Source organism: Sprattus sprattus (assembly GCF_963457725.1).
Source record: "Sprattus sprattus genome assembly, chromosome: 16".
Taxonomy (NCBI): Eukaryota; Metazoa; Chordata; class Actinopteri; order Clupeiformes; family Clupeidae; genus Sprattus; species Sprattus sprattus.
In genome coordinates, this window is record NC_137914.1 from 22,842,234 (window position 1) to 22,856,355 (window position 14,122).

General features: G+C 41.0%; 1 protein-coding gene across 1 annotated transcript in view; it reads left to right on the forward strand.

Annotated features, from left to right (window-relative positions):
• LOC308377510 (metabotropic glutamate receptor 4-like) overlaps positions 1-5,363 on the forward strand; it is a gene marked incomplete at both ends in the record, with an annotated part of 143,737 nt that extends 138,374 nt beyond the window's left edge. Inside the window, 2 exons of the mRNA XM_080854198.1 lie at positions 1,414-1,660; positions 5,314-5,363. Coding sequence (XP_080710324.1) covers positions 1,414-1,660; positions 5,314-5,363 — 297 coding nt within the window. The remainder of the gene's footprint in view (positions 1-1,413; positions 1,661-5,313) is intronic.
• Positions 5,364-14,122: the final 8,759 nt, after the last annotated feature.

The window sequence follows — 14,122 nt, forward strand, 5'->3', positions numbered from 1 at the left end:
AGACTTCCTGGGGGAAAATAAAGAGAAAAATGAGGATGAAAAAAAGTGAAAAAGGTAGCCAGCGGTGCAAGATTAAACTCCTGCAGTGAGTGGGGAGCACGTCCCTGCCTCCTTTATGCAACTCCTGAATGGTCTCAGCTGCAGGATTTCTCAAAGCGTTTCTCTAAGGCTTCGCAGATGAGCGAGATCAGTGATCTTATCTGCGCGCTGAAGAGAATTAATCTGTCCACGGGCTGACACACATGTAAGACGTGAAGGGGGGAGGTTGGGGGTCATTCAACCTGCTCGCCAAGCGACTCACTGTGCGGAGATAGAGCCAATATTCTGCTTAGGTGCGGAAGGCCACACGTAATCTTCTCCCAGGATTACACCACCACTCCCTCCCTCACTTATTCACTCACTCACTCACTCGATCCCACCCCCGTCCACTGCATCACTCTCAATGCAGCCACACTCTTTAACGAGCCTGGCACAAACAGAGCACTCCTACATTTATACATCAGTGTGTCGGTAAAGGGGTGAGTGGGAGGGTTTGTGTGTATATGTATGTGTATGTTTGCTTGTGGGTTTGTTGTTTGTGTGTGTGTGTGTGTGTGTGTGTTTTTTTGTGTGTGTGTGTGTGTGTGTGTGTGTGTGTGTGTGGGGTGGGGGGATAGTAAGCGTAGTTGGATCCCAAGGCATACATACACACATGATGTGAGCAACATTACAAAACCTGAAAAGCATTTTTTTCTTTGCTTTGCTTCACAACGCGATGCCTCTCTCTCGCTCTCTCTCTCTCAGTGTGTGTGTGTGTGCGCGCAGACTGCAGACGTTTTGAGAGCGCACACTAAATATTAATGTTCCCTGATGTCCTCCTCCTCCTCCTCCTCCTCCTCCTCCGCGTGCTCTAGCCCTCAGCGGTGCTTGCGTGTGCAGTTGTGAATCTCAGCTGTCTTCATGCCATCTTCCCCAAACCTTGAGTCCAGTAGACCACAACATACAGTTGTTTTGGCACCCTCAGGGTACAGCCATCTGTAACACTTTCACCCGTTGGGAGCGTCGTCCTATTAGTCACACATCATAAACAAACGCACAAACAAAGCAGCTACTGGTAGGATTTGTGTTTCCCAGGGAAAGAGAGCCGAGTCCGTAAGCCTATTCATCATTCATTCATTCATTTCCTGTTTATGGTACCTTTTTCCGGTTGTTGTGGTTGTTCATTTATCACATTAGCCTTAGTTTGCTTGAGCATCTAACATGGAACTGAACATTTAGGAGAGCTGTAGAGAGGATTGTGCAGACTGATGAGGTCCATATAAACACTGACCTGCACACTGCATAGTAGAAAGCTCATAAAATAATCATTACCTTTTTCTCTCTCTCCCTCTCTCTTTCTCTCTCTCTCTCTCTCTCTCTCTCTCTCTCCTGCAGTTGTACATTCAGACGACCACGCTGACCATATCGGTGAGCCTGAGTGCCTCTGTGTCCCTTGGGCTGCTCTACATGCCCAAAGTGTACGTGGTGCTCTTGCACCCGGAGCAGAATGTGCCCAAGCGCAAGCGCAGCCTCAAGGCCGTGGTCACCGCCGCCACCATGTCCAACAAGTTCACCCCCAAGGGGGGCCTGAGACCCAACGGGGAAGCCAAGTCAGAGTTGTGTGAGAGCTTGGAAACGCAAGGTGAGTCATATGGTGGAATGTGTGTGTGTGTGTGTGTGTGTGTGTGTGTGTGTGTTTGGTTTTTATTGGTTGACGCAATTTTTGGGGGGATTGGGGAGAGGAATCCATTTTCACAGACAGTTTTCAGTGTCTCAGAGTTGTGAAGTAAAAAAGAATTTCCAGCCTTTGTTATTGTTTGTAAGTGTAGATAACAAACAAACAAGTGTGGCAATGCCTGTCACGGATGCCAAGCTGATGACAGAAGATAGTTCCAGCATTGCATGAGCAGTTCCTGATCTGTATAAAGGACAGTTCAAGGAAGAAAAAGCTAAAATATTTTGCATTGTTTGTGTTTGTTTGTTTAATAAGCATAAAGAAGGCTATTTTCAAGATTTGTCACATATGTCAAGAGGAATTTCTCCTAGAGCTAAACACATTTTTATCAGAGTTGTACATCCATCTAGAAATCCTTGTGTGTAATCCATCGGTTAAACCAAATAAATACAGCTGAAGGAGTCCTGAGGATGATTTGTTTTTCGGAGACCAGTTGGGTGCTTCTGCTACACATGCAGGCCTACAGTATGATTAGATGAACTCAGTGGCAATGGAGGACATGAGTTGCTTAACATACCTGTGGGAAACAGGGGAGTGAGGATGTGGGAGTCAGATGGAAAAAATAAACCTGTATTTATCCTCCAGATCATCTTCCCAGATTAGCAGTGCTGGTCTAGGGCATGTGAGTCCAATCTCACATCTGTAGCTCGCTCTAATTAGCCTCCTGTATTTAGCTCCGGCACTAATCTAGTGCACCTGTCTCTGATACCCAGGCACTTCTTCAGGGCTCAACTGAGCAGCTGAATCAGGTGTATTATTATTATTATTATAGCGCGCTAACTTAACTCATTTAGGTAGCGTTTCTCAAAACCACCCACATGGAGCATTCATGGAGGCAGGAAGAGAGAGTTCCACATTATGTCCTATCATTTACAGATGGTTGTTGCACATCAACTGTTTTGGTAAAACACACTTCAGGACTTTATCTTTACTTAACGGTGTTCTGTACACTTCTGCCAACTCGATAGGGTCAAACAGAGCACACGAGTCAGGCCGATTGCTCAATACTTTGAGACATAGTCTCATGCTGTCGATCTTCGTCACAACATAAGCCCTGATTGTTTAATTTCTGATCGATACAACTTAATAACAATGAGGATTTCCTTGGGGTGACTCAATGTGCAGATAGCAGTATTCTGTACTTTGTGGTTGAAGATGGTAACAATAATCTACTGCGGCGCATAATTCTTTCCCTGTCACCGAATCTTAAAGATCTATGGGTGTTTCTCGAGACTTGTTCAAATATCTGCAAATAAATGGGCATGGCTCTCACAGTGATTGCCGAAGATCAAAGAGGACTAGATAAAGTTTGCTATGGCATTTACACTTTTTATTTACCTGAAATATAAGTCATGTAAAATTTGATTTGAAAGGGTTGAGTGTACGGAACACCGTTAAGTTATAGTATGTACATATCTGAGTGTTGACTGTTTCTAGATTTTATTTATGGGAAGTATTTATTTCTGTGTCCTCTCTGAGCCTCTGTAGTCGTCATAGGTCCTTGACTAACCGCAGCTCTCTACTTATGTGTCAGATTATAGCGAGGGTGGGGAGCCCGGTGAGGGACTGTAGACAGACGCCCAGGTAACGGCTTGGTTTGGTTTGGTTTGTTTTGACTTGGCTCGGCTCGCCAGCACTCACCACACTGAGTCTACACCACTGAGTCTTTCTCTGAGTTCACCTTCCGAGTCCTGTGCCTGCTTGGGTTATGTCACATTTGCCTGCTTGCTTCACTATTGAGAAATATAAGTCCCCTTTCTGTCCACCTTGAGCAATGGCTCTAAGTAAACTACACTCTTAATACACCTCACCACTCCACTCTACCCCACCCAACCCCCTAGCACCCTTGACTGGATTGCTGTTGGTTATAATGGTGTTCCATGCTACCCCGTATTTAATGCAGGGCCAAGCGATAGCCACATATGGCAGTAATTTGTTTTGCACACTGGCAAACTGAGGAATTAGCTGTAATGGGAGAAACACAACTAGTAAGAGAGTGAGAGGGGGGCTAAGGCAGATGGAACTGCCAACTTCAATTTTTTCTGGACCATCTATTTTTTATCTAGGCCTTGCTCTGTGTAAATATTTAAATAAGGTTCATTTGTCAATCCATGGCGGGAATGGACAGAGACAGGATAGAGAGAACACCTTACTCTGGCTCGCCTGTCTTGGTGAGCTGTCAGACGGTGCCCGCTCAGATTTATCCTCTTCGACTTAACCAATCACCAGAGCCCATCTGGCCGAGATTGGCAGATTTGTGTGCTGATTGCACAGCAGAATGGCTGCGCCAAGCTGATGATGGTTTTATATTGGAGGACATAGTGAGAGACACACACACACACACACACACACACACACATACACAATGCAAACACACATACAGACACACAGTTTTTTATATTCTTTAACTGGCAGCTTTACCCTCAAACTGTGTACACAGGTAAATGAGGCTGCACCATTTCAGTAAAGATGACAATACTAAATGTCATTTTTTATGGAAGAAAGTAAATAATTGCAGACATTATTAAGCAATCTTCTTTTTGATTGTTTTTGTAAGCCATTTTTTTTTTTTACAGTTACCTCAGAGTTGTTTTCGATGTACACATGAAAAGACACATTTATGCATTCCCACAGATTAGACACAGAAGTCAGTCTGAAACACTGACTTAATGTTAATGCCAATTTGAAATGAAAACATCCCTAATTAAATGTTGTGACTCATTCCTAAGATGGTATGGTGTTTATTAGAGGTCATTTTAGTTTAGTGCAACACATGAGTCTGCCCAACAGAGGGAGATGTGCACAAGTATTGTTTCCCTTTGTCTTCAGTAGTTTGGCACAGTGTTGGAGTGTGCTTAAAAGCTCCTAATGTTCAGGGGCTTCTCCAAAACACAAATGTCAGTTTTGTATCTTGTTTATTCTTTAAAGTATTTTAAATGCATTGACTTTACCCATTCAACTGCTTCACATGGAACATGCTTTCTGCTATCTCTCTGGCATGTCTCAACAGGACAAACTGCCTATGCCACCTTTCGATGCTTTTGTAGAAACAGCACTGCATGCATTGCCTGGTGCACAGAATATGCACACATGGTTTGATATATCTGCATGTTACTGAGATGTGTTTAATGGTGGCTCATCAGAGTACCACGAATGGTGTTCTGACATGCTCAGCTTATGTGGCCCAGGACCAAAGCTGTAGAAGGGGATCCATCACACTTTAGATAAGTGTGCTGTAAAAACACAACCTGCACAATATACATGCATTGATACTAATTGATACTGGTAATTGATACTATTACGCTATTTCACAACTTGGAATTTTCTTCTGAATGCATACATGCCTAAATCTGACAGTATCAGTGAATGATAACATCTATGTATACTTGTGTCCTATATATATTGTGACAGGTATTCTCTGTGTTACGTCCATAACAATTGCAGTGCAAATTAAATGTGCTCTTATAAGAGGTCCTAAATACTAAGTGTAGCATTTTTCTCAGTTAGTACATGAACTGTGCCCTTCAGACCCAATAATGTATCCCTTCATGTGCTTCCAGCTTTGTCTTCAAAGCAGACATACATCAGCTACAGCAACCATGCCATCTAAGAGCGCCAGAGGACCCCTGCCACTCCTCTGTGTGGCCTGTCTTTCAGCTGAAGCCTAGAAATGATATCAAGAGGCAGCAAAGGATGATGGGCAGCAGCAAAAAAAAAAAATGATACAAGGAAGAATCAAAGAATATTTTGGATCCTTTCTTTTCCATTTCAACTCATACAGGCAATGTAAGAGGGGGACCTGCCACAGAAATGACAGTGAAATATCCCTTCCCTCAGCCCATCCATCGGGTTTCCAAGGTAACAGTGAAGACAGTGTTTTCCTTCTGGAGTTTATATTGTGTCTTCGTCATGATGGTTTTGTTCAAGCTTGACTTGTGTGAAGTTATTTTTTTATATATATTTTTAATGTTCGTGAACAATTTTTTGCTATTGTGTCTGCAGTGGAGAATTTCTGTATTCAGCTTTATTTTGAAGGAAGGGCTGCAAAGATTCACAACGTCTTTGGCACAAAGAAAATATCCATGGAGCTCTTTCTTTTGAAGTTCACACACACTGTATTGGTGGCTAATTGCAAATTGTCCTGTCCATTATGTCTGGAGAGCTAATTTAGTATCAGTGCCGTAGTAACTGCTATTTCACATCACAAAGGATGATGACGCTGCTCGTTGTGGATTCACAAGCAAACAAGAGGCAAAGATAATATGCAATGTCCAAATAGTCACTCACACACACACACACATGTACACACAAACAAAAAAACATACGCGCACACACACTCACTACCTCTCTCTCTCTCTCTTTCTCTCTCTCTCTCTCTCACACACACACACACACTGCACTCTCTTCCATCAACACATGGGCAACCACCGTAGTTCCTTTTCTCATTTATATCCTCCAGGTCCCCATTAATCTGTGATAATGACAACTGGGCTTGCAAAATGGATCCATTATTTACACTTCCAGCATGTGAGGGGCTCAGCCAGTGGTGCTTATTTCGCCCATGCTTGTGTTGTAGAATTGGTTGAAAATGCAACATGTATATTCACGAGCCATGATTAAACCTTCCTGGCGATAGCGATGAGGTCAGGTCTGCTCATCTTATTCATTATAAATAAGTTTCCACGGAGACCATAGTAGGGGACAAGAGGAGTAATTATGGGCTGTCAACAAAATCCTACCACAGAGTTTCAGATGTTGAGGTAGAAGTCTGACCAGGTCAGATAAGTAAAATTGTGTATTTATTTTTAAAATATATTTATGAAATGCATTGATAATGATTGCATTTGGGGTAGTGATCAACAAGGGGCATAAAATGACTGAGATTTCATTTTCCATTTCATTTTCAAGAGTACCTCATATATGTTTTGACTGTTTTGTTAACTAACAACACATCTCTACAAGTCACATGGAAACATAAATGCCAACATTTTGCATATGGAACAGAAGGCATAACAACATCTTGTATGCTCAAAATAAAAAAAGAAGCCCAACTCTATCTCTTTTCCAGTTACATAAACAGATACAATATGTCAGCATAGGCACAGCGGAAATATATCTGCAAACAAATCTGTTTCATGAATTCATTGTACACCACAAGTATACGCATAGATAGAAGTGTCACTTAGTCCCTATGAGGTGTGAAATCTGTCTTAGAGGATAAAATCAGTCCTTCTTTACTTTGATAGTAAAATATGCATGATTTTGTGATTAACATTTTGCTACCCCATGTGTTTCTGCTGTGTGTCCATTAATTTTTTAGCCAATTGTCAGGTCTACAGCAAGGCCTGTGTAAGTTGGGCATACTGCAAAGTGATGTCATATCCCTCCCTCAACCCCCTTAAAAACACACTCAGGGCTCTAACCGTTTGGCCCGTTCAATTATGCATGACGTGTAACCATACAGTCCCATCTCTGCCACACACGGACGAGTCTGCTGCTTCTCACAGTGGCCTGGGAGCGCCGTTCTCTTGAGCTCTCCATACCTTCCCAAGGTCTATATGGAATATGAAAAATGCAACACCTACTTCATAGTCTACACGGAGCTAAAATTTGCGATACATATAAGACGGGCTATTTTCAGTTATTTAGGTTATCTAGGCCATAGGTCTTTCATGGTAATGTTTCTAAAAGTGCTGAAAATTCCATGGTAAATAGTGTACATAATAATATGTTATTATGTGGTAAGTGTTACTAATGTGCATTCAGGGGTTATTTGGAAATATGGCAGTGTGTGAAAGGTGAAAAACAAAAGAATCACTAATAGTATTTGTTCGTTGATGATTTAAGCCATATTAGGTGTCACATATGCAAGGTAATTGTTGGACTGCGTGATAAAATAAAAACTCTGGACAGCCGCACAACTGGTGATTGCTGCTGGAAGCCCTAACTAGTAACAAATGGATGAAAACCACATTAGACATTTAATATTCTATCATAAAATCCATTTCCACACTATATGCTTTTCACAAATACAAAAATGAGGGTTGGGAAAGTCAAGTTTCACCAAAATATCATGCTTATGGTGAACTTAGCAACAATTAAAAGATTAAATCAGCTTAGTTATTATTGCAGCCATTAACAAAGAATTTCTTTCAGAATACACATTAATCTAAAAGTAAATGACTTTTTACAGTTAAGAAATCTTATTGAATAGGATACATTCTATGAGTGCTGATATTCACTATAACAGCACTGCTTGCATCACTCTGATATCAGAAGTTGTTGTTTGGCAAAATTATCTAATAACCATTTTTTACCTTAGCATTATCATACTTAATGTTGTTCTGTCATAGCTATATAGCTATAACTATTTCCGATCATCTGGTCTCTGGCCAAGTGTCTGCTACATAGCAAAGCTAATATTTACTATAACAGCCTTTACCTGTTGTGCTTAAATAACAACTGGTTATGAACTTTTATTTAGGTAACGACAGCATAATGAGAATAAGTAAAACCATGAACTGGCAAAAACAACTGACTTGAAAACCTATATCTTTGTATTTCATTTTATATATTTTAATATGTTCAGTCATACTACAATTTGAAATATATGCATTAAATCTCATCATGAGATATGAGCACAGCTGTTTTGATGCATTGTGTGAGGGTCCGGACGGTCACCCCACGTTGTTTGGGGATGTGGCGACTGGACTGGGTGGTGAAGTGGAAATACATAGCAGGAGATTGTGGCTGTTGGTATATATATATATATTTACAGGGGGGACTGACAACCCCAACACAGTGCATACAACCTAAACACATGGAAATAAAACAGAGAACAGATATCGGCCGTACTCACCGGGTCTGAAGTTACCTGGCACCCTAGGCACCTGCTTGGCCAAGTAGGCCCAATTATCGGTACCCTCTCAAGGCCCAAGCCAGGCCCAAACTAGGCCCAGGCACTCAGCCCGGAGCTAAGTACATCGCTAGCCGTACCAAACCAAACCAACAAAACAAGCACACAAAAACAGCACAATATACAAGACACAAAGACAAAGCACTAAGACACCATGTCCACACAACTAGACACAAAAACACTTCCTTCACTCCAGTAAACAGGGAAATGTTTTCTCTCGATACCTCTTTGTCCATGCTCTCATGCCTCTCACAAACAGTCTCTCTCAGTCAGTCCTCCTCTTGACAATGAGGCACCCTTTAAATAGGGCACAGCCAATTGGGCTTAATTAGGTACCACATTCAAATCAGGTGAGCCAGGATCCAACAATTATGGGGGAGGAGTCCAAGAGTCTTAAAGGGCAACATCCCTTTTTGCCACGGTGAAGAGGGGGAGAATTCACCTTCTCACAAATTAGTATATCCAAAAACAGTATTCATGAGCATAGAAAAAAAAACCATTTTACAATGTAATCATATTGCAAGTGTTTATGCAGTTTAGCCCTCTACTGCCCTCCAAAAGTTTTTCTTCAGTGGCACACGTGGTGTTACATCACCTATAGCAACAGCACCTAAATAAAGCAAGCCAATGATGCTTGGACCCCTTTTTAGACCCCTGTAGTAAATTATGTAGTTGTGCATTTTTCTGTGGTGTCTAGCCATCATGTTCTCTCACACAAAAACTTCAAAAATACTTTATCCCACCCCTAATTTGACATCTTTCCCAATAATTAAAAAAATGGTCATTTCTAAACTTAATTGTCTGGCTCAATGACATGCCCAGTTAGAGACAATGCGGTAACACTTTACTTAAGCCCAGTATTCACAAAGTAATACAAACACATTCATAAAGGGTTAAAACATTGTAACGGTGTATGACTGCAGAAATGTCTATTAATAAATAGTTACATACTTATGTCAGTCACTCTAATGCATTAGGAATACTTTTTAAACATTTATGTTTGGTTGATTTGGATTCTGGGTTCAAGTACAGTTTTACTGGAAACGTTTCTGTTGTTCAAGGGTCATGACATGAACATACTCCTGATAGTATCTAAGCCACAACTCACTTGGAAATAAAGATGGTTTAGGCGGTATGATGTTACAGCACACTACACTACATTTAAAAGCATACAGTATGTAACACAAGACTTTGGACCAATGCTTGTCTGCTTGTATGACCTCCAGAAGGAAAACAGATAAATAGATATCAAAAGGTCATGTGTTTTTATCTTCAATTTGTGGTTATCAACTCTAGGCTTCGATAAAATGAAAAAGAAAAAAAAAGAACAAGAGTTAATATTTTTGAAATCTTGAGATGAAGTATTGTGGTATTGTTTGTAACTGTGTAAAATAATTTGCTTCCTTTTTGCTTTCCTGTCTGTTTGGTTTGAATTCCAATGCTCCTACTGTATGTGTTGTAATTCAGAGTAGAGTATGTGCTGACCAAACGAAATGGTGAGTTAATTTAAATTAACAAAAATAATTGACCATGTTTGCTATGTGTATTGACAAGTTTAAAAACAAAATGAAAAAGTAAATATATATATATAATTGCAGTGCCTGGATATTTATGAAGTATGTATAGAAACCTCTGAAAATGTGTAGAGCATGTTCATTTTTTTTTACAACATATTTCTAATAAAACGTTTTGCAATTAATAACGCCTCTTTACTACCCAGCTAGCATTTAAAATTAGCATCAGTAGCATGGGCTAATCACAATAATCAGGATTAAACAGTCGAAACATGTGCATGCGGTGTCGTGTCCCCCAGCCATTTTCTATATAATACAGTATATGTAGTTACAATGGGAGCAGTAATGGAGAAAAAGGTAGCTCCTATTACTAGTGCTTTTGTGGGTATACAACTTGCTAGAGTACGTCAAAGAACGTGTCGCGTTTGTGACGACTCCTCATTTGTCTACAGAGCAATACATTCCGCTATTTCATTGGTCCGAGTTTAGTTGGTTGCCGTTTATTTGCCAGTAGTATCCAGTAGTAAACAGTTAATTACGACTATCGAATAATACATTACCTATAGTGAACTGTATAATAGCTACTTGTTAATATATAAGTGATTTCCCTCCCGGTGCTTTCGTTTTTCATAAAAAAAATTGTAATCAATGACACAACGATTTATACCGATCATCCGAAGCAATACAAACATTAAGTTTAAGTTAAAACACCTCATACTAGCTAGAGACTGTGCAAGACTTATTGATACCTTTAACCAAACCTGCAATATAATTTAAATACAGCTTTTGCTTATATTCACTCGATATCGGTAGATTAAGAAAATGTTACAAAAGTGTTTGTACGTGAATACGAATACAACGCTTGGACAACAATTAGCTCTGAATGTAAACACCTTGTGTATGCCATAAATACTTTTCTCAAGTAAAAATGTATTAAATTCATTTTTCATTCAACATTCTCTGATGTTACCACCTCGGTTTACATGTAACTTGGCTGACATTACCTTGGAAACCCCAACACTCAGGCACATGCACAGATAGACCCCTAGTGGTGCTCAAGCACCTGCCTTTTTCCCCTGGATGAGAAAAGTGCCCCTTCAGCTGGAGCCCAATATTTTTTTCGTTCATCAATTTTTAAGAATAAAATGACTCTCTCTGTCATCAATTCCCCCCAAATGTGTTTTGATATCTGATGGGGCATTTATTTGAGTTCTTGTGAGAATTTCGCCCCGACATGCTCTGCGGCGCTCACAACGGAGACACAATTCAGTTCGGCAAAAGATGACGACACCCCATTCAAAGTGAATCAAAAATATTTCAACTTTTAAGCACACCTAAAACGAAAGGCGCGCCGTACCATAGGAAACAATGGTTTTGCCAGCGTCACGTTTTTAGAAACGCGTTTGGTGTGTTTCAGCCCTACTTCTTCTCTGACCCGCAGCATCAGACAAACAGGTAACTTCGGAGTGCAATCCCCCAATGTTGTTAGGTGATAAATTAACCACAACATTAGCGCCGCTGAAAACATTACGTCGCAACTGGTCCAAAGTTTCCTTAAAAATAAACAAACAAAAAACTCTGTGATTTCAAAGCCTTGTCCAGCTGTTTACTGACGTTTGTCACGTTTAATGAAGAGGGAGATACAGGGAGGCACACAGACAGGCAGGCAGGCAGACAGGCAGTCTGTACCATACCAAAAACACGATGTCACTAAAACTGATGAAGCATATGGTTGACGCAAAGTAACTGGGTTTAAACCATTTGCATTGCATGTCATGACTTACACATACCTACAAGTTTGTAGAGCAAACGCATTTTCAAAATGTTTAACACAACAGTCAAAACAACAGTTCAGCAAGCCTCTGTTCACGTTAGCAAGCTTGCAAAACTGCCTTGGGGCCGCCCATTACGTTGGGGCACATGAAGAAATCCCGGTATCATGGTAACTGTAGTTATTTCAAACACACATAGCACACAGGTTGAACTCCAGCCACATATCATTATCAATAAAAGAAAAGTATTAACAATTTAAATAATTTTCTTAAAGGGCCTTACATGAAGTAGCACGACACATCTTGGATAACATCTGGAGACCCAGTTAATAATACCATTTAGTCAGTCCAAGTGTAGCCCAATGCACCAACTGACCCTTAGACTACCTCTAGAATACATCTTGCTGCTCATCCCAAGGACAACACAACCCAAGGACAAGACGTGCTACATCAAACATCATCAGGATAAAGAGGTAAGGCAGTTTGTATCAATGTGTGTGTGTATAGCACCAAAACAATGACTTTGTCTCAAGGCGCTTTACAGAGTCCAGTGCTTGAACCCCCCTTAGAGCAAGCACAAAGAAAAAAAACGTCCTGAAGAAACCTTAAACAGAACCGTGGCACTTAAGGGGTGACCCATCAGCTTGAGGCCGGCCAGCAGGATAGAAGGGGGGGGGGGGGGGCGGTAGTGTGGCAGAAGGGGAGGGGAAACAGCAAGTGGTAAATGTACACAGCATACATGGGGTAGATGTGCATAATACACAATGTTAGCCGAGGGTTTCTACAAGTAGGTTGGGTGGAGATACTACAGCAGCATCCCACGAACAAGACATCTCAGAATTACACTAAAATGCCTGCTATGTGATATGCCTCTGATTGCAGACTTGTCTCTAGCAATGAAACAAATGGCTCTTCACTGACTGAACAGATGCATGTTTTTATGCTGTCAGCCATCCCCACTATCAGTGTTTGTTATTCATCCATCATGAAAACTAATTCACAGTCCTGTCCTGTTTTCTTTAACTTTGTGTGCATTTATACAATACATGCAGGTACCATTGGGTCCCTTGCTGGACGACAACTTTTGAGTTCTACCATACATGGAAGATCAAAGTGTGTGGTAGTGGTTTCATAAAAGTGTTTTGCAAGATGGACAACATCTAGTTAACAATTTAGAAAGTTACCTGGAATTTAACAGAAATGGGAATTGTCAACTAGTTACCTCACTCTAGCAGACAGGTCTCACCTATGAGATGAGCAGGCAAATATTCTGCAGCAACCATATGGCCCAGGAAGATAGAAAATATATCCTTTTTAAGCCCTGGATACTCAACAATAATTTGTCTCCCCATTTGTGAAGGGGACATATTTTCTCAATTCTATTTTTGAGAATGATCAGGGTTTATAGGTCCGTTGAAAGCTGCCCGAACTGGGTTCAGCTGGGCCGCTGTCTGGTTTGAATGCAGGACAGGGGCTTCAGTGGATTGCTGACTGGCCTGACAGCAGGAACAGGGTTTCTCTGGATCGCTGACTATTTTAACTTCAGGACGACAACTTCTTTGGCTTGCTGACTTGAGTGCAAGAGGATAGCTTAACTGGGCTGCTTATGGTGACTGGAAGGAGGAGGGTTTCAACCTGGCTTATTTTTCTGCAGGAAGAGAGTGTCACTGACTTGAATGTGAGTGGAGGGTTTTACTGGGCTGTCAACAGCAGGGCTTCAGTGGCCTGAGCTTACAGCATAAGTTAGACTTACAAATACACAGTGGCAGATAGTGCAGAGGCTGAAAATATTGGAATCTTTGTGGAAACACAGTTGCGACCAGTTGGGACTGGCAAAGCCAGCAAGCAGTTTAAACAAGAGGACAGTGACCAAAGAAAAACCTTTTGTATCTTCTAAAGACAGGGGTCACAAAAAAACACCACAAAAGCAGCTGACAAGATCATGAAAACCCCTAAATAACTGCTCAAGAATACCCTCTGCCCCATTATTTCAAAGTAGGTATGGTGGGAAAAAGGTTAGAATTAAAAAACACTACATCCATGTCACTAGGTCACAAGGTGACAAAGATGGATAATAACACCCCGTTGACCTTGATCCAAGGATCCAGAACACTATTGATCTGTACAAACAGCACAACGTTGTGTTCTTAGAACCCATTAGGGCACC